Here is a 19,192-nt window from a genome sequence, read left to right as displayed (position 1 = left end):
ACATTTTGAAAGTGCCTATACATTTTATTTAGATTTATTAACACATTACATGTCATGATTGTATATTCCTCAATGACACATAAATTACACATTCCACATCATTAAAGGTTACAAATAATATGTGAAACCACGATTATAAGCGTTAAGTTACAAAGATAAACAGAAAACAGTTAAAAAATAATTGTTGTTCCGATAATGTTTTATAAAATGCACATTCAATTATATCAAGACCATGCATTCTTATCTAATTATAATAATAAGGTGCCAAACTGTTGTCCCTAATTATTGGATGAAGTGTCACTAGCCCCCTGTTATGAGCTGATGAAAATCCATAGCTGATAATTGGCATATTTCCTTCTGTAATTAGAGATAATTTTGGAATCTGAAACAAAGCAATGTTCTGCTACAGCTATTTGGTATCTGGATTAGTCTGTTATACTAAGGAATTTGATACATTAAATGTATAGGGAACAAGCAAATTCGTTGATTTGATATTCCTGGCCAATTTCAAAATTTTGTGACAGATAAACGGATGGTTTGACAGATACACAGACGGAATGACAGACACACGGATTACACCAAATCTATATCCCCCCGCCTTTGGCGGATAAAAATGGGACCAGACGATCTGTTCAGTTTTCAGAAGTTTTATAGAGTTTTAGAGGGACTATACTGTATTGGGATTTTCTTGATAAGAAAATATGTGCAAACAGCTCCTCAATTATTATTAATTAGAGCAATTTAATCCTATGGCTTACATCATGTCTTCTTGTGCTCCCCATTCATATTTTGGGCTCTATTAATTGACGAAATGTTTATCAGTAGGTAAGTCTGTCGATCTCTTATTAATAGCCCCGTCACACCGGACTGGTGTCCTTACGGCGACCTAAGACTGTATTTCTGGAAATTTCTGATTGTCGTAGTAAGGATGCCAAGGACAAAAATGCTGTTTTTTTGCCTTCCTGTCATACCAGCGTCCTAGTTTATGGCGTTCTTCTCGTCCTTAATACGTCCCTAAAGACGCACTGGGATCGCAGTAGGAACGCCATAGTCGTAGTAGGGTTGTAAAAGACGCCGTAAGGACACAATGAAGTCGCAGTAAGGACGTCATAGTCGTTCTGAGGACGCAATAGACGTACACAGGACATACTAAAGTCGCAATAAGGTCGCCGTACGGTTGCCTTGCAGTCAATTATCAATTTCTGTGGATTTGAGCGGTGACCACACGATGTCCATGGTGTCCTTACAGCGACCCTCCCACGTCCCTACTACGACTGTTGCGTCCTTAACAGAACGCCGAAGAAACGCCAGACTTCGGTGACTACTTTGAACATGTTCAAAGTGGTCGCCGTGGGCTTGCGTCCTGAGCAATTTTCGGCGTCTTCACTGCGACCTTATTGCGTTCCTCCGGTGTCTATGGCGTCCTCACTGCGACCTGGGTCCCCGTAAGGACGAAGTAAGGACGCCAGTCCGGTTTGACGGGGATATAAATGTCAATGGATGCAGACTTGTCTTGGCCTAGTAAAATAATCACCCAAATCGCCACATTAACTGTATAATGACATCATTTGAATTATTAAAAATTTGTTAAAAAGGGTCTCTTTATCTTAATAAAGGTTGAACACCTGCTTTACAAAATGTTCTTTCTTTGCAGGCATCTGTGTGTGCGATAATGAATGCAAGAGCCTTTGCTGACATTAATGACACAATATTCTTGCATTGCAGGCATCTGTGTGTGCAATAGTAAATGCCAAAGCCTTGCTGACAACTGTCTGTCAACATGCAGTGGTCATGGTACGTGCGATAATAAGACAGACACGTGTTCATGCCACGACGGGTCAGGGGTCAACGTCTATGGCTATTGGGGAGCCTTGTGTCAGACCAAGTCTTGTCCTGGTGTAGAAAACGTCTGCAGTGGACGTGGATTGTGTATTGGTGGATCTTGTACATGCAAAGCGGTAAGAAGCTAAAGGCAGCCTTGTGTGTTAACTTTAAGGCCCCATTTCTGGCCTGTTTGAAAACCATTAGCATGGGCTCACTTTTTATGTTCCACACCACTATAGTGGGGGACATATTGTTTTTGCCCTGTCTGTTGGTTGGTCTGTTGGTCTGTTGGTTGGTTTGTTTGCCCAAACTTTAACATTTTGCCATAACTTTTGCAATATTGAAGATAGCAACTTAATATTTACCATGCATGTGTATCTCATGGAGCTGCACATTTTGAGTGGTGAAAGGTCAAGGTCATCCTTCAAGGTCAAATGTCAAAAAAAATAATTTCAAAGCGGCGCAGAAGGGGACATAGTGTTTCTGACAAACACATTTCTTGTTTCATATTGCAAATCAAGTCTGCAAAAATTGAATGCTAAAAATGTTTGAGGCTTTAAATGAAATAATTATGTGAAATTGGAAACATATAAACTGACTTAGCAAGTCATCATTCATTCAAAACAGTTACAAATGTATATGAATTAAATAAATTTACGACTTAATATTCAGCCAGTTTTTTTTTTTTAAACCAGGCTGAAGAAACTTTTAAGAGAAATCATAACAAGATAGCTAATGTAAATTAAATTTGATTTAATTGTTATTGACTTACACATGTTTTAATTTTTTTTTTAATTAGGGTCTAAAATAGCAGTCAAAATATTACTAAAAACTGTTATATTTAATGTTGTACAATTGTTTTCATTTAATTGTCAAGTCACTGTGGACTCGTATTTAGGATGTTTGCACCATAACTGAACATTTTGCTGAATATCTGATATTTTACAGACTTTGTTCAGGTATCCTAATGAAAATAATAACAAGGCTGTTTTGTTACTGTTAAATATGTTTGCACTGAGTGAAGCTTACTGCTTTGTAGGTACATTTTCATTCTTTTTATATGGCAATTTTTTAAGCACTCCTACTTATTTTTAGGGCTGGACTCTAAACGACACCTACTGTCACGTGGCAGACTGTCCTGGCACACCTGACTGTTCCGGTAACGGTGATTGCATCCCCAGTGGTGATCTTCCCCGCTGCCAGTGCCATGAGGGATGGATGGGGCTGGAGTGCCAGTACAAGTGTGTGCATGGACAGCCTAACGCCAACTTTGAGTGTGTCTGTGACCCGTGCTACACTGGTGGTGCCTGTGACCAAGTCTGTTATGGCCAAGGATCCTGTGTTAATAACACATGCAGTTGTTTTGACAAGTTCTGGGGTGAGAGTTTATGTAGTACAGTAATTCATTAGATGTTTGTTGAGTTGTACAATTACTTTGGGATGATTGTTTATGAATCCATATTCATCCTATTGCCTGTTTTAGTAGATAATGTTGTTGCTTTTGAGTAAAATTATTCCTTGTCATTAAACTTGATTAAAAGGATTATGGCAATGAAAAACTGAATTCCTACTGCAATGACAATTATGCAGGCAAAACAACGAGGCCCCATATTATAAAATAGCCTTTCGTTTCATAAAGCATAAACTTTTTTCTTATTTTATCGACTTTGTAAATGTCAATCATATTTATATCAGTCAGCAATGTTATCCAATAATCAGAATTTGCATATAATATATATTATTACAGGTTAAGCAGTAAGAGTGTACTAACGAACAAATTGTATTTGTTTGTAATTTTCCTGAAGCACATGTTTTAATGTTTGTAATTTTATTTGGGTCAAAATCAACAAACAATTTCTCTGGAGGTAAATTTTAAACTTTTCGTCACGAAACACAGGTTGGTCTATAGGTTGAGTGATCAATTTTGTGGTCAATTTTGTTTAAAACATTTGGTTACTCACAACAGTATCTATTTGGATAGCAAAGCATTGTTGATGTTTAACAATAAATAGTTTTTGGAGATGAAAGACAAAGTCATCAACCCTTTTCTGCTCATAAGCAAAGTGAAAATGGCTATATGCATCCTGCATAAAACCAGAACTTATCAGTACCTTAGGGTTGAAAATGGCTGTATGCATCCTGCATAAAACCAGAACTTATCAGTACCTTAGGGTTGAAATTGAGGATTTAAAATCTTGAATCCATTAAGAAAGGTCTTTGAATTTATTCGATTTTCTCAAGGACTACAAACAGGTCAAAATGTGTAAAAATAGTTTTTGAGGATAGAAAACTTAAAGTCCATGATTTCCATGTACAGGTGCGTTCTGTGACGTGCGTGGCTGCCTGGGTGAGGGGTCCAGCTGCTCAGGTCATGGGTACTGTGACCTCGCCAAACAGACGTGCAGCTGTGATACAAACTGGAAAGGAGACGGCTGCAACATTTGGGACTGTCCTGGGGACCCAGACTGCTCCGAGAGGGGTAACCTTTATTTCATATCAATTTTTGGAATTTTTGACTCAATTGATATCTGGTCATGTAAACCATATAACAATCTACACAGCTCAAAGATGGGTATCTTTTATTTTAAATAAATGTAAATTTAACAACTCAATTGATATTTAAATACATCTGATCATGAAAACGACATAAAAGTTTAGACTTTTAAGAAGGGTAAATGATGTAAAATTGAAAACAATCATAGTTCGTAAATACATGTGGTGATTAAAAAACATAATCATGTTATTTTAAAATCAATTATAAACATTAGGATTACTCTTATGGATTGCGAACTGTCTTTGTATCGAGTACATGAATAATTAAAATTATGATTAAAAAAAAAAAAATGTGGTTAAGAATTTATTCATGCTCCATGGATTTTTTCATCCATTAATATTCATGATGACTAATTGAATATTCATGGTGACTAACAATAATAAACACTCCATATCTGATTCTCAATTTATCTTGTTAAATAAAACACAAATGGTAAGTAACCTACATTTAGTTGATCAGTAAATGTGGAGTGGTGGATATTATGTCCGCCTTGCGAATAAGTTTGATAAAAATTGTTGGAGTGTTGGTTAGATCTCCCCAAAAGACACCAAGTACTGGTTCTACCCAGGAAACGGACTTGAGAGTGTTTCAATAAGCATTTGGCTTTTAATGCAATCAAGCTAAAATAAATAGGTTTAACTAACTGCAAACATATAACTCTCTTCATCACTATAATTCTGCTCAGGTGCATGCGATGGAGCCCTATACTGGCCCCCGCGCTGTGTGAACTGCTCCCTGTCCATGGGCACATCCTGCCAGTTTGACTGCATACATGGCAAGGAGACCCCCGCCTTCTCAACGATCTGTGAATGCGATCCATGCTACTCTGGCTCAGACTGTAACACGGAATGCAGTACTAACGGCCAGTGTGCTTCCTATGAGAATAGCACCAGATATTGTCAGTGCAATGAGGGTTTCAAGGGCACACACTGTCAACAATATGACTGTCCAGGTAGGCGAAAGTGTACTAGAATATCGCTAGATACTGTTATGAAGCCTATTTCAAGCGCAAAGTTTATTGAATAATCTTTACGTACAGTTATCAACCCTATGTTAAGCGCAAAGTTTACTAGAATAATCTTGATGTAAAGATATCAATCCTGTTTCACATGCAATAATGAAAATGAGCACCAAATTTTTCGGGGTTTGAAATTCTACATGCCTGCTCTTTATGCCCAGTGAACAATGCCATCAGGCAAGCTCGATTCATGGAATGCTTGTCCTTTATTGGAAGAGCATTTTCCTTGTGAAAATAGTAAAATGCCATACACAAATATAATTAAAAATGTGAACTTGATAGAAATTGTGTCTTTGTTTTTAAATTAAAACATTTTTTAAATTAAAACATAATAATTATTAGGGAATTACTTTGAAAAGCCTTGGATTTTGGTAAAAAGATTTGGAATTTGTTTGAAAGGCATGTTAACTGTCTGCATTTGTTGAGGCAAAATGTGAAGGCAAAAGCTTACTTAAAACTGAAATAATTTGGAGCTGTAACTTGTGAATGTCTTTTGAAACTTTATTTTATCAAATTGAGTTTACCTTGAAAATAAATTCAAGATTGTCTCAAAAGGCTTAAAATTCACTCAATCTAACATAACTTTACCCTTTACTGCCCAGAATCAAAGTGAAAATGGCTATATGCAACCAGCATAACACCAGAACAGGTTTTATGCTGTTGGCTTCTCATCAATATCTTTCAGGGGTTGGAAATGAAGGCTTTAAAACTTGAATCTATAAGAAAGGTCTTAAATTTAATTTCATTTTATAAGAAACTACAAATACATCAAAGTGCCTATCTCAGTGATAAAGGGATAACTTTAAGTTTAAACTTAACCATTTCCAGGTGAACCAGATTGTACCAGTTCCCGCCATGGCACATGTACCCGTGTGGATGGAAGGTCAGTCTGTCTGTGCGAGGGAGGCTTCACTGGGGATAACTGCTCGGAACTCGTTTGTCCTGGCCATGTCGGCACTTCATATTGCAATCTGAATGGTAATTATCAGGACTTTTTGAAAATGTGTGTGATTCCTAGACTTTAGTAGTTTTAATACACTCTTCAGAAATACTGTGCATTGAATTGTATTTTGTTTGATTTTGCAGTTTTGGACTTTTGTAATTTAGATGCCTTTAGATCATTTGCATGTCTGTGAATATTTTGTATTGACAAATCAAGTCTAAATCTCACTGTACTGTATGACAACAAATGTAAACGCAGCTGTTGCCAAACATGGTTTGTGTGACGTGTGGTAACCTAGCATAAGAAAACAATGTCGAATTTACTCTGAAAATCAAAAGTGACATCTTTATTATACCATTAACAAACGAAGATTGGGAGGGAGTACATTGCAGTCACTATGGCATTTGGTTTGTCAGTAAGTCCACATAAATTTCATTAGCTTGTGGAGCTAAATACCTCCAGATTTCTCAGCGATTAAATTATAACTTAAAAAATGGCACAACAATATAACTGCATATGCACAACACTTTTTCATCTCCAAACAACAAAGTATTTGCCCTTGAACATAAATGACAAAGATCCAAACTTACGTGTTTCTCATAAAATATTCTTGTCTCCAGGTGACTGCCTTCTTAAGGACACAGCAGCTGCACCAGCCTGCGTGTGTCACCATGGATTCACAGGCCTGGCATGCGACAGGTGCACGCCAAACTTTGTTGGAAGCAAGTGCGAACGCTGCCAAGATGACTACATTGGCTACAACACCACCTGTGAGACACTTTGCAGGAACGGATACGCTACAGTTTATGGTACAGATGCACTCTTGTTTTGCCATTTTTAGGTGCAAGGTAGTTAAATGTCTCTATAAACATAATATGTTGTCAAAATATTTGTACACTTTCAAAGGGCTTGTAAAAATTTAACTCTCCGTTCCTCTAGCAGCCTGTTCTCCTGGCCAGAATGGTAAAGTTATGTAATTGGTAATTTCTTCTGTTACAGGGAACAAATAAGCAAATACCTAAGAAACATTAACATAAAGGAGATTGATGTTAAGTGGAAAACAACATTGAAATTTATGAAAACTATGGAAGTTATTTCCCTGTCAGTATGAATTCATATACAATTGTATGTAAGTCTAACATCTGCTGGCAGACCAAGTACCCTTGTCCTTTAATAGCTCCACTAATTGGTAATTAATAGATTTGTAAACAGTTATGTTTGTTGCAAACAAGTAATATTAGTTTACAGATATTATGCACATCAGTTTGTAAAGATGTCGCAACACTAATGTTCATGTATTAAGTTAATTTTATTAATGAAATTAATAATCTATTATATGCAATGTTCATAATGGATTAATGGAAAATGCAATTCAATGGAAATGCAATCAATTTGCATCTTGTTAGTTTGAGGACAAGTTAATTTACTTACGAAGCTAAGTTGGTAGTTTGTGGCAAGGTGCTTCTTAAAAGTACTCAAGGCATACCCCGTTTACTTTGTAGTATACTTAAAAGTACTTGGGGTACTTTTAAGTAGTGCCTGAGCAAACAATGACAAATTGAGCCTTTCTAAACCTCTTCAAATGTAACATTTTTGTTATTCAGGCGGTGACGAATGTGAGTGTTATGACAACCATGTTAATGGCCACTGGATTGAGCCCTCGCAGGGCTGTGTCACCTGCCTGCAGGGGTGGGCCCTGCCGTACTGCACTGAATGTGCTGCGAGTAAGTGCTCTACTCATCATCACTGTTATTTGAGATTTCATATGGGAAAACTTGGCTTAATGCATGTGGGTTAAGTGTTGTCCCACAGGCTTATCAAGGACAAAACTTTCAGCGTGTATGGTATTTTTGCAATTAAAGGAAATCTCTTAATAGTGAAAATCCAGTTTAGGCGATAAGTGTTGTCTCAGATTTGCCGGTGCAGACTTAACATGCTAATCTGGGACGACCCTTTCTGTATGTAGTTATGCATTTTTGTTATCAGCTATTTTAAAGGCCATCGTTCTGTTCTTGTTTTGCACTTTATCAATACCTAAACCATTATAAGAGCGTATTACATATCTTCATTTAAGGAAAAACCATAATGAATAATTTGTTTATCTAATTACTAAATAAAAACCAAAATAAATAATAAATTTGTATACTGAATGAAAATCATGTATTTTATTGTATCCCTATTTTGTGTTTCGAAACATAATGAAATCCTGTGTCCATTCCAGACTGGGTTGGACCAAACTGTGACATCCTCTGCTACGACAATCAAGGCTACTTCCTGGATGACAAGAATGGTACAGTGAAAACCAAACCAATCACCCCTGTGTTCAAGTGTGTGGAACATGTTGGAGACGACCTTTACAAGGCGTGGTTCGGATACGTCAACAATAACCCTAACTATGTGGACATTATGCAAGCTGAGAATGCATTCTACTTTGGAGACTCCATCAGAACAAGTCTGGGCAGTCCACCAACCCAATTCTTACCGGGCACAGTGAACTATGCAGTTGTGATTGGGTAAGTTATTGTGTTAGAATTTGGGTAAATTGGTGAGATTGAAATGTAATTGATCAATGGCATCGCTTGCGAAAAGTTTCTGCAGCATGCAAATGTTTGAATTAATTCTACAAAAATAAAAGTATAAATATATTATACAGAATATAAAAAAAGGAGAGAAATATTTAAGATAATTTGCACATCAACATATTTTGCACTTACTTAATAGACTATATGTTGATAAGTACCTGTGTTATCGGCTTAATTTTCATTCTGTTTATTCTATTAGCGAAAACTAAACCATATGTTCACATTTATGTTCACAGACCTCAAACACTGGATGAGCTGAGACAGATCACATGGCAGGTCTACTCTCTCGCAGTCTCTAACATCCCGGCTGTGGCTGAGATCAACACTGCTGAGGCCTGCGCAACACCACCCGCCTTGGTGAGTATCCAACCTCCTCCATCACTTCCTTCAATGTTCATAAGTCAGATCCCCTCTGTTGGAGCGTTCTTAACCCTTTGCATGCTGGGAAATTTGTCCACGTTCTGTGGCGTCTCATCTGGATCCAAACTGTTTGCAAAGGCCTTCAAAATTCGGTTCCAGCACTGAAAGAGTTAAGATCTCTTCAAAATATCAAGTGCTGGCTCTAAACAGGAAACAGACTCATGAGCATTTGAATATACCTTAGGCTTTCTGTGCAATCAAGCTAAATAAATAGGTTTACACTTCCTTTGGATCCAAAAGATGGGGGAGTTTTCTTTATATCAGGCTTCAGTAAAACCTTGTGATTACTCTAGAAGACACAGTATTCGGCAAAATATTGCGGGCCCAGAATATGTGTTAATATGGTAACAAAAGTTGTTTTTGTTTGTTGAACAACATATCTGCCAATTGGTATGGAAGTTCTCTGTATATGGCAGAGGTGAAAAAATTGTTTCCACTACTTGCTCAAAACTATTTAGTACCTTTTAGGTTTTTTATCCCCCGCCATAGGCGGAGGGATATTGTTTTGGCGTTGTCCGTTCTTCCGTCCGGCACTTTTGTGTCCTGTAGCCATATCTTGTAAGTGCTTTGGCAGATTTCATTGAAACTTGTAATGAGTATATATATGGATAAGAGGATGATGCACGCTAAATGGCATTGTACACCATCGAATTATAACGGAGTTAAGGCGCTTTGTATTTTGAAAAATGCTTTTTGTGTGTGTCCAGAGCCATATCTTGTGTCCAGAAGTATAATGGCGGGTGATATCAATTAAACGAATTTGCTTGTTTTATTATCATTTACAATGCGTTTACAGAGAAAATAAATTGAAATTCAAATGCCCTTACCAGGATTTGAACAAGTAATACATGTGTATTTGACTCTGAAGTTTGACAAACATCCCTTATCTGCTAACCTTTTGATATGATTCACTTCTCCAGAGCCCACTGCCGGTACCAACAGGTGGCTGTACATGTCACCATGGCTACCATGGTCCTTCCTGCCAGCAACAATGTCCAGGAGGCAGTTCCAACCCCTGCTATGGAAAGGGAGTGTGCGACAAGGTGACAGGAACCTGTACATGCATAGAGGGGGCCAATCAGTCTGTGAGCTGCAGGACATGTGTCAGTGGTTGGTTCGGAGACGACTGCTCCTTTGTGTACACAAGCACAGGCAGTAAGTTAATGAATATTGTATTTTTCTAAACCCTTTTCCACTCAGAAGCAAAGTGAAAATGGCTGTATGCAACCAGCTTTAAACCAGAACAGCCTGCGACAAACTCACAGTCTGTTTGAGTTTAATGCTGTTTGCTGCTCATCAGTATCAGGGTTGAAAATGAAGGCTTTACAAATTGAATGTATTAAGGATGGTCCTAAATTTAATTTGTTTTACCAGGTGGCTACAGAAGTATCAAGGTGCTTATCTGAGCGGTAAAGGGTGAAGTAAAAAGATTAAGATTTGTATATTCTTTGGCTCAAAATGTGTAACATATCAGTTGATTTAATTACTTTTTTGCTTTCAATTGTGTTCCATGTTGCTTTATTTTTACATATAAACTCTAGACCTAAAAGAAAAAAAATGTCATCATGGAAAATCTGTAAGTACACTTATTAAAACCAGTATACACCCTATATAGGTTCTTCATCTGGCTGGTACGTGGGAAGTGTGTTCGGCTACGGCAGTTTCCAGACTTTTGATGGTTCCATGTACAGCAGCAACTCAATAGGCCAATACTTGCTGACACAGCTGACTACTGCAACGTCACAGACACTCAACATTAACATACTCAGGGTAAGTATTTATTGGTGGCCTTGTTAGGAGTCAGGAATTGGGTGGCTTTTTTGTGTAGGTAGCTTATCTGCAGACCTTGTTGCAAAATTATTTTCATTCCAGTGAATTTATAAAAGTTTGGTAATCTTATTTTCTGGAATGCTGACATTTCTTGTTTTAATTTATGAACTTCCATCTTCTGGTTTAGATATACTATACAAACGAAGTTTAGGGGGGTATATAGGAGTGAGCTTGTCAGTCAGGCTGTCTGTTGGTCTGTCTGTCCGTATTAATTATCAGCTCTCTAATTCAAGTTGTTTTCATCCGATCTTCACCAAACTTGGTCAGATGTTGTATCTAGATGATCTTTAGACCAAGTTTGAATATGGGTCATGGTGGGTCAAAAACTAGGTCACAGGGTCACTTAGTGCATTTGTTAAAATTCAGCATGGTGTCCGCTCTCTAGTTCAAGTAGTTTTCATCTGATCTTCACCAAACTTTGTCAGAAGATTTATCAAGATGATCTTAAGGCCATGTTCGAACATGGGCCATGCCAGATAAAAAAACTAGGTCATGGGGTCACGTAGTACATTTTACACATTCAGCATGGTGTCCGCTCTCTAATTCAAGTAGTTTACATCCGATCTTCACCAAACTTGGTCAGAAGTTGTATCAAGATGATGTGTAGGCCAAGTTCGAACATGGGCCATGCCGGGTCAAAAACTAGGTCACGGGGTCACTTAGTGCGTTTTAAACATTGAGCATGGTGTCTGGTGTTTTTTGTGAAGACAACATGCAAAATATTCTGTGTCAATGCGGCATGTAGGGGTATTCGTCATGTCTGTGACAAAGCTCTAGTTTTTCCAAACGTGAAGGGCTCTGGCCCCATTCCCAAAATATTATAGAAAGGTAAAGCCAGTGACTTTTAGAATAATTCAATTTTGAGTATGCATAGAAAGGTATAAGTTAATGCTTCAATAAATTTAATAGAGTTTGTCAGTTGATTTATCATCATTATAAAGTTAAGTTTATAAGCCTTATACTGTAGCTTACAGTTATTAATGTCAATTATTTTTGTTCATTTTTTGTGACATCTACAACAGAGGATCGCCATGCATAGCTTTCAAAATCAAGTAATTTCTGCATGGTGTATTGTGATTTTTCTTCTTTTTGATAAAATCTTGACATAAGGCAAGCATGTCATTTACACCTGTATGCAAGCATAGGTAATGATATATACCTCTGAAATGCAGCCAATAATGTATGGTTGTACTTTGTATTAAAAACCGTTAATTATAATCTTGATGCCTTGAAGAAGAAGTCTCATGTTGTGTAAATGTATCAGTACTTTCTAAGATAGGGGCAATTATTACATGTTTCAGGACCATTTTGATAATAACAAGGATTGTAAGCAAATTGCTGCTATTGTTCCATTTTTATAACAAAAAAGCAAACAATTTATGTAATATTGTTATACACTTTATAAGCGCTCATAATAGTTTTGAAGGAATGATTCGGTACAAGTTATTTACAATAAAATATAACTCATATTTTTTACCATCCATAACAAGGTAGAGGGAAGTTTACTTGTTTTATAATGTATGTCTTTCCTGTCTGTCTAGTTTGTTTGTATGGTCTTATTTTTCTAGTTTCTATGTTATGGGTGTATGTATTTACTTGTCTTTTCTTGTTGATGTCATAGTTATGATCCAAATGTCAGGCTTATATAATAATAATAAAAGATATGGAATTTAACTTAAAAGGTAGATAGATAGAAAGTGCAGTGCACAAAAAACACAACTCTGGTTTCGTAATTGCACAGTTATTAACCTTTTTAAATTTTCATGCAAACTTTTTTCCAGGCCTTATTTTGAAAATACATGAAATTTCATTTATGGGTAGCATGCTTTGAGAGTAAATGTTGTGCACAAGCATCGTAAAATTTAATTCTATAATTATAACAGTTATTGCCATTTTTAAAAACTTGTGACTGTTTTTTTTCCATTTTCCATAAAATGCAACCAATTCTTCAAATTCTAAAAATTCCCTTTGACAATTCAGCATGGAGGTACATCGGGCACAAAAAACACTATCCTAGTGTTTAAGTTAATTTTGAACATAGAGAAATCAGAGTCAGCATTTGTTTTACCTTTCACATATACACCATAACTCAAAAAAGTCTTTTCAACTTTTGTGAATTTTTTTAGATGTTCGGATCCAACGAAGCCCCAGTTGCCATCACCAGTGCCATAGGGTTCACAATCAATGGTGTTAATGTGGTGATACGAGCAGATGACATTGGCTCTTCTGGAACAGTCTACTACAACGACAAGGTTACAACAGTTGGAACAGGGATAATCCTAGCGCCTGAGGTTACACTCTACATGACCTCACTCTCAACTTACAGACTTGTCTCTGGGACAGACCTCTACCTTGACATCGACATGAAACAGAGCTACATGAATGTTTTCGTGAAAGCCAAACCCTCTATTTGCTCCACAGCAAAAGCTCTTTTGGGATCCTGTAACAACAACAAAGATAATGATTTTGTCACAAAATCTGGTGACCAACTAGCAGTAGGAAGCACGTCATTCCCTTTGACACAGAATAATGTTGAAAACACATTTGTAACATCGTGGCGGACCGATACCAACATATTTGAGAATGTGATACCAAATTATGATCCCTCTGGAGGGGACACCTGTCTGGAGGTCCATAGCAGTCCTCTCATGAGTGAAAAGCCTCAAACCCTCTTCACAGAGAATGCAATAACTGTTGAACTGTCTTTCTACCTGCAACAGATAATTGGTGAGGCAGCAACTATTTGGTCATACAAGAATCCAAATCAGAAGGTATTCTCGGCGCTTGTGACACGTGACAGATTCATTGCATATTCCATGTTTGACCAGACGAACCAAGAGACAAGGTACACTGTAGAGACAGTTCAAATAGAACTGCAAAAGTGGTACCAACTGTCCATCATCTGGTCAGGGGTAGAAAATACAGTGAGGATTGTCGTGGTAGGTGATGACAGATCCAGTAACAATGCCTTCAATGTGGATCCCAATATTAAAGGTGCATTTGCACCAGGCGGTTATCTCATGCTTGGTATGACACACAACAATGACCGCTTCCCATTTAGTGGCTACATAGACAATTTCAGAGTGTGGAAGAATGCGCGAAAGAATGATGACGTCATTACACAAGCATTTACTTACGTCTCAACAGCAACAGAAAGTGAGCTGGCGTTCTTATGGTTCTTCAATGAAGGCAATGGATATACAACAACTGACAGTGGAAATAGCCACATTCCATTAACCTGGGCGTCTGGTGGCTGGTCAAATGTTTCATGGACTGTTTGTACATACAAAATATATTCAATTTCAACTGCGAACATAAAAGATGTCATCCTTAAAGACGTTCCAGACACAACTGAGACATCTTGCACCACTATTATCAACAGTATTCCAGGAATTGGTGAGATTGCTGTAGGAGCTAAGAAAGTGTATTATGAACAATGCCTGATACAATCCATTCTAAAAAATAATACAGAGTCAGGTAAGGACATTCTTGGTCCTATTGCCGACACACTGGAGCCAAACAGAACCGATCCAAACTATCCAACAGCTCAGCTCTGCAACAAATACCCAGGCTACTCAAACTACTTTGGGCAATATTGTACCATTTACTGTGTGAAGAATGCAGGGGATTATAATCCTGATGATGGCCTGTGCCATTGCAGAGATTCCTTCTGGGGATTTGGTTGTGCAAAATCGTGTCCTTATGCTCGAAATCAGGTCTGTGGGGGCGGCGTATGTGACAAAGAAACCGGATCCTGTACATGCTCCTCAGAGAAATTCGACCCTGCAACAGGCTGTCAAACATGCTCTGAAGGATACATGGGCATCGACTGTTCTTCAGTAGCTGCTGTTTTCCCGAGTTCTCTAACTAAATACACAGCTTCATGCTTTGGTCAAGGAAACTGCCAAATGTTTGATGGACAAATGTTCCAGGTGACATCAGCTGGTGAATATCTGTTCTTCGAGGCACCCTCTGAATCCTTGAAGGTTTATGTGAGAATGCGACCATGTGGCTCATGCAAGACATGTATCCAGCAAGTGTGGTTTAGGTTGAATAACAATTACTTCACTGTTAAGGTTCCATTCATGGCCAGCCAACCTCTGATTCTTCAACAAGATGGTTCAGCTATTACAATGCTCAGTCTCTCGTCACATACGATCAACAGTCAAGCCACAATCACATGGATCGACAAAGTCACTTTGCAGTTCACCAAGGGATCTGTCAATGTGGATGTTACCTACATAGACTCCTCTTCCTACTTGTCTGTATCCGTTCACACAACTTGCACATCTACATCTTCATTCAAGGGAATGTTGGGAAATTGCAACAAGAACATGGACGATGACTTTAAAGATAGTTCTGGAAATAGCGTCCCATACACTGATGTCAGCAACGACGTAATTGATCACAAGTTTACACGATTTCTATCATTAGACAATTCTGTGACCAACAGGTTCATCTACGACGTATCCAGATATCAGTCTAACAGAAACAGTGGACATGTCTCGTGGCTATAGTATTTTCTTCAACGACAGTGGTTCGATGACAGCCAGAACAGTGGCCGATTCATTTGCAAACAAAAACGTTACAATAGAAGTGAAATTACAACTCATTAGTGATGATGGTTTAATAGCTGGGTACTACAAGTCTGGATCCAATAATAATTTTAGTTTATATCTGAACAATGGACAGCCAAGAATTTACATTTACGGACGTATTCATGCGGTAAATTATGATCTTGCAAGCAACACATGGTACCATATATTTGTAGCGTTTGACATCGGGAACAAACATATTGATGTAGCCATTTATTCTGCAAATACCCTTGCTCATTACCAGCAATTCATAAGCACAACATCTTTAACATTCCCACCTGAAGGCAACTTACTTCTTGGAACATGGGAAATGAGTCCTCCATTACAGTTTGGCAGCTTTGTAGGCCTTATTGGAGAGCTTCGAATATGGAACATATTCCTTGACAAAGTAAAGATTTATTCCCTTATAAGTAACCCAGGACTCACCGGAATGAATGGTCTCGCACTTCAATACAGTTTCTTAGAGGGCCTAGGAAAAACCACGTATGACTCAGTCACAGGGTTAAGCATGAAATTTTCAGACTTTGGTTCAAGTGCTTGGATAATCTCTGATAAAACAGGTGTGTCAATTAGTGATCTCCCATGTATGGCGCAGATAAATACTGAAAGAATTGCCGAATGTGAGCGAATGTTCCAGCTTCCAGTAGTCACACAGTCATGCAGTGGTCTTGGTCAGTTTGGATCAAGTTTCTTCCTTGATAGCTGCAAGAATGATGTAAGTTATGTCCCAGCACTGGCAACGTACTTGGATCTCTGTATCTCCATATTCAACCCTGTTCCCAGTCCCGTGGACCAGCTCTGTAATGACCCAGACAGTGAACATTACAACATACTGTGTGGCCACATGTGCATGCAGGGAACACCCACTAGGGACGGCTGTGTTTGTCATGAAGGTTTCTGGAACTGGAACTGTGATAAGGAGTGTCCTGACCGCACATCCAAAGGCAAACCTTGCTTTGGAAATGGAATCTGCTCTAAGACAAGTGGAAAATGTATCTGTAACACAGGATTTAATGAAACAGCAAACTGTCAAACATGTGCAAAGCCATATTCAGAACCAAATTGCCTATCATATGTAATTGACTTACCTGATCCGCCACCTATTGATCCAAAATTAATAACTGTAAATGTTACAACAACACCTACAACTCCTTTGAGTATTTCAACAATCAGTCCAACTGGTAGCACAGAATCAACATCTGCTACGTCAGTACCAGTCACACAAACGCCACAGTACGCCATCGAAATGAAATCTTGTTTGCTGCTTGGCAATATAGACATACTTCCATTCACAAATGAAGGATACAAACTTGTTCAAGCTAATGAATTCTATGTTCTACATCCAAAGACTTCAAACCAAGTAGAAGTTAAAATACGTACAGTTCAATGTGGAACTACCATCTGCATGAAGAGTTTATACATTCGCTACCAGACAGAAACTGTCATTATTGATGGTACTTCCTTGCATATCGGACAGAGAATCATGGTGAACGGTAAATACAGTCAGTCAGAAGCGCAGTACTTTATCATCAATGGATTGTCTCAACTGTCCATAACAGTGTCTGCCATTGGCACAAAGTTAGGGTACAGCCTGGACATGAACGTCATGTTTGATGCAAGGGGTTACATGGCAAGCATGGGAATTCAAACTAGCTGTCCACAGTGTACTTATAATACACTGTGCAATCCAAGAACAGATTTCATGAAGAACTATACTGTTGATGATCCATCCACCTTCCCAGAACTGATTGTTTCTGAGGAAAAGCAGACCCTACCAGGAAAAACCAATGAATCAACTAGCACTGCAAAAGAACAATTTACTTTCGGATCTGTTAAGAACACAACGGTTGATGATCAAGCTGATACTTCAAACACAGGGTACGTAAAACCAATTGTGTGCACTGGTGATTCGAAAACTGAAGTCGTCTCTTATGCTATTTATGACGTATTTGATCCATCACTAGAAACCAGATTCGAAATAAGCAGTTAGGCCTGAAGGAAATCTAAGCACGGGAGGCATATTCCAATACGTCCAGGATACAACACTAACAGTTTTCATAGAGAATAATGAAATAAAAGTACAAGCAGACAAAGAAATCATAAGTACTGGTGTAAAATGCATTGGTGGTGTTTATAATGACATAAGTCTTGTGTATGACCCAGCAACTGAGAAAATGACCTTGACACGTATCGGTCCATCAGTAGGAATGACAGACAACCCACCGCAACCAGGCACCATCCAGACTACCAGTTTTATTGTGTCAAAGGAATGTTTTAATGATGGTGGCCGAATATCTATAGGAAAACCTATTGGCCCTATGGATGCAACAGTTGGTGTCGCTTGCACAGGTTCCTTCAGTGGAAATGTAGATAACTTCAAAGTCTTTATTGATGGAAAATCAACACCATCGGTCTCCTACGATTTTGATAAAGTTATTGACGGCTCAGTTCTAGTGGACTCGTCAGGAAATGGCCATGACTTAAAGATAATCGATCCATACAATAAAGGAAATTCCAGCTTAACTCCATCTGTACTACCAGCTCCAGAAATAAAACCAGAAGTCAGTATTTCATATGAAAATGAAACTTCAAAACAAATAATTGTTGAATACTGCACTTCTCTGTTCACTAATATCAAAATACAATCGGAATGCAGCGGCCTGGGAGATTCGACAAGACAGGTCTTTAGTGACAAATGCACAGAGAAGTATCTGCGAGATGGAAAAGACAGTGCAGTGTATACTCTGGCATCTTACTTGGATCTTTGCTACAAACAGCTGAAGAACAAGACTGCAGAAGAAGGCACCACACGACTGCTGTGTTTCCTAAGACCAGACTTGGCTGGATATGTTGGAGAAAATTGTGATATTCCATGTGTTAATCCAGATATCTCAGATCCGACCACATGCTCATGCCGAGTTGGATATTTCGGCCCCAAGTGTGACCAAGTTTGTCCAGGTGGTGCAGACAACCCATGCAGCAATAACGGAAAATGTCACAATGTAACTGGCCTTTGCAGTTGCACAATTAACCGGGCAGGTGCTGACTGCTCACAATGTGCTTCAGGCTATTCTGGAGCTGATTGTTCGGTTACAACAATAACCCCACCAACGACATCAATAGTCAGCGGTTCCTTCTCTGGAAACAGCTATCTGAAAACTCCTGATGGTGCTGAAATCCAAGTAAACAATTATGACCAACCAGTGGTGCTGTACAACCACAGCAGTATGTTAATCGAAGTACAAAAGGGACCAACTGAAAACTACGAGAGTGGAGTTAAAGCAATTGCCTATTCAGCAGGTGGCACCAATGTAACCATCTATCCACATGACTCGGGAACTGTAAAAGTAAATGGTGAGATTGTTCCTTTAGGAACAGTTACTCTACCTGGCGGTTACCAATTGAATAAAACCAGCTTGGAAGTAA

The 19,192-nt window shown here is 38.3% G+C and overlaps 1 protein-coding gene and 1 long non-coding RNA gene across 3 annotated transcripts in view; one reads left to right on the top strand and one right to left on the bottom strand.

Moving 5' to 3' along the window:
* Positions 1-10,368, bottom strand: part of LOC127877102 (uncharacterized) — a 48,547-nt gene extending 38,179 nt beyond the window's left edge. Inside the window, exons 1-6 of one of the 2 annotated variants that reach the window (XR_008048247.1) lie at positions 10,237-10,368; positions 9,160-9,442; positions 6,930-7,201; positions 6,216-6,367; positions 5,023-5,214; positions 2,944-3,161 (exon numbers count right to left, since the gene is read on the bottom strand). This is a non-coding gene — a long non-coding RNA (uncharacterized LOC127877102). Of the gene's footprint in view, positions 1-2,943; positions 3,162-4,139; positions 4,242-5,022; positions 5,215-6,215; positions 6,368-6,929; positions 7,202-9,159; positions 9,443-10,236 lie in introns of those variants that run through there. The other variant, XR_008048249.1, reaches the window with a different exon arrangement.
* LOC127877097 (fibrillin-1-like) overlaps positions 1-15,688 on the top strand; it is a 59,291-nt gene extending 43,603 nt beyond the window's left edge. The window contains exons 14-25 of the mRNA XM_052422747.1: positions 1,726-1,958; positions 2,920-3,202; positions 4,142-4,303; positions 5,064-5,330; positions 6,225-6,374; positions 6,960-7,148; positions 7,944-8,063; positions 8,561-8,852; positions 9,158-9,278; positions 10,262-10,496; positions 10,957-11,111; positions 13,298-15,688. Coding sequence (XP_052278707.1) covers positions 1,726-1,958; positions 2,920-3,202; positions 4,142-4,303; positions 5,064-5,330; positions 6,225-6,374; positions 6,960-7,148; positions 7,944-8,063; positions 8,561-8,852; positions 9,158-9,278; positions 10,262-10,496; positions 10,957-11,111; positions 13,298-15,688 — 4,598 coding nt within the window. The remainder of the gene's footprint in view (positions 1-1,725; positions 1,959-2,919; positions 3,203-4,141; positions 4,304-5,063; positions 5,331-6,224; positions 6,375-6,959; positions 7,149-7,943; positions 8,064-8,560; positions 8,853-9,157; positions 9,279-10,261; positions 10,497-10,956; positions 11,112-13,297) is intronic.
* The last annotated feature ends 3,504 nt before the right edge of the window (positions 15,689-19,192 follow it).

Source organism: Dreissena polymorpha, chromosome 1, assembly GCF_020536995.1.
Source record: "Dreissena polymorpha isolate Duluth1 chromosome 1, UMN_Dpol_1.0, whole genome shotgun sequence".
Classification (NCBI taxonomy): domain Eukaryota; kingdom Metazoa; phylum Mollusca; class Bivalvia; order Myida; family Dreissenidae; genus Dreissena; species Dreissena polymorpha.
The sequence above is the reverse complement of the archived record's forward strand: the minus strand, read 5'-3'. Positions and strand labels throughout refer to the sequence as shown.